We start from the raw sequence: 1783 nt of genomic DNA, 5'->3' as shown, positions 1-1783 counted from the left end.
CTGCGCAAGCTCCACCACAGGTGCATGCAGTGCAACAAGCCATCGTTTTTTGTGAAGTCTGTGGAGAAGGTCACAACAGTGATGAATGCCCTGCAAATCCCGCATCCATATACTTTGTGGGTAATGCAAGCAAGGGGCAAGGAAACAACAATCAATACGGGAATTCCTACAACCCAAATTGGAGGAATCACTCGAATTTCAGGTGGAGTGACAACCCAGGTAATCAGAAACAGAACTATCAGTCGGCCACTCCTCAAGCACCCACGAACAGTATGGAAGAGATGATGAAAAAGATGATGGGTGATATGCAGAAGATGATGATAGACCAGCAGAAGTTGATAGCAGATAATCAGAATCGCGATTTGGCTGTGCGAAATTTAGAGAGGTAGATGGGACAGATAGCTGGTGCACAAAATACTAGACCACATGGAGGACTTCCAAGTGATACGGATGTGAATCCCAAGCCTTGTAATGTTGTGACTCTTAAAAATGGGAGAGAACTAGAGGAAGTGGCTCCGAAGAAAACCAGTCGAGTAGAAGCTGAAAAAGAGAAGATTAGCGAGGAGATGATTGAAGAAGAGAGGGTAGTCAAGACACCAGTGGCAAAGCAGCCACAGCCCGTGGTTGCAAAGCCACCACCTCCATTCCCTCAACGTTTGGCAAGACAGAAAGAAGAGGCTATTTACAAGAAGTTTCTTGATTTGCTTAAGCAGGTACACGAGAATGTCCCGTTGGTTGATATGCTGCAAGGTATTCTAAAGTATTCTAAGTACATCAAAGATATTGTTGCAAACAAGATCCGATTCACAGAGCATGCCACTATTGCACTTACTGAGGAATGCACTTCGCTGATTCAAAACAGGTTGCCCACTAAATTGAAGGATCCCAGAAGTTTCACGATTGAGATTTCTATTGGGAAGCTGGTTGTTGCTAGAGCACTATGTGATCTCGGTGCAAGTATAAATTTGATGCCTTCATCTATCTTCAGGAAGCTAGGTTTGGGAGTACCCAGACCAACCACTATAGTTCTTCAGCTGACAGACAAATCGTTAGCAAGACCCAAAGGCATTATTGAAGATGTATTGGTGCAAGTAGGGTCGTTGATAATTCCTGCAGACTTCGTGATTTTGGACTTCGAGCCAGACCCGGAAGTCCCATTTATTTTGGGGCGTCCATTCTTGGCCACAGGGAGAGCACTTATTAATGTAGCTGCTGGGTAGCTCACCATGAAAGTGCATGATAAAGTTAAAGTCTTCAATGTATACCAAGCTTTGAAGATGCCTGCAATCTATGAGGAGTTGTCCGCCATTACTGTTCTGAATGATGATACACAAAGGCCACTCATCACTTCTCATGATCCATTGGAGAGAGCCTTGGTGGGTGATGATATTTTTGGTGACTCGGCGACGTTTGAGATGGTGCAGATTCTGGATATGGCGAGTATTTATATTCGTGCAAGCGAGTTTGAGCCTTTAGACAGAAAAATAGGAGTAACTCCGAAGTTATCAATTGAAGAGCCTCCGAAGTTGGAATTGAAGCCCTTGCCCGCACATCTTAAATATGCATTCTTAGGCAAGGGTGATACCTTGCCAGTGAAATTAGCGAGAGTTGATCGTCGAAGAGGTTAGTATTTGTACGGAGTATTGAAGTTTCACAAAGGGCATTGGGGTGGCGATAGTTGATATTCAGGGAATTAGCCCCGCGCTATGCATGCACAAGATACTCATGGAGGATGATCATAAGCCTAGCGCACAGCATCAACGGAGACTGAATCCTGTGATGA

General features: G+C 44.6%; 1 protein-coding gene across 1 annotated transcript; it reads left to right on the top strand.

Moving 5' to 3' along the window:
• The first annotated feature begins 389 nt into the window (after positions 1-389).
• LOC132066282 (uncharacterized) lies at positions 390-1220 on the top strand. The gene has a single exon (XM_059459625.1). The coding sequence runs from the start codon at positions 390-392 to the stop codon at positions 1218-1220; it is 831 nt and encodes a 276-aa protein (XP_059315608.1).
• The last annotated feature ends 563 nt before the right edge of the window (positions 1221-1783 follow it).

Source organism: Lycium ferocissimum, chromosome 8, assembly GCF_029784015.1.
Source record: "Lycium ferocissimum isolate CSIRO_LF1 chromosome 8, AGI_CSIRO_Lferr_CH_V1, whole genome shotgun sequence".
Classification (NCBI taxonomy): Eukaryota; Viridiplantae; Streptophyta; class Magnoliopsida; order Solanales; family Solanaceae; genus Lycium; species Lycium ferocissimum.
Note: the sequence above shows the minus strand (reverse complement) of the source record. Positions and strands in the feature narration are given on the sequence as shown.

Excerpts from the sequence above, each read along its gene's own strand:
- LOC132066282 (XM_059459625.1), top strand. The coding sequence starts at position 390 with ATGGGACAGATAGCTGGTGCACAAAATACTAGACCACATGGAGGACTT.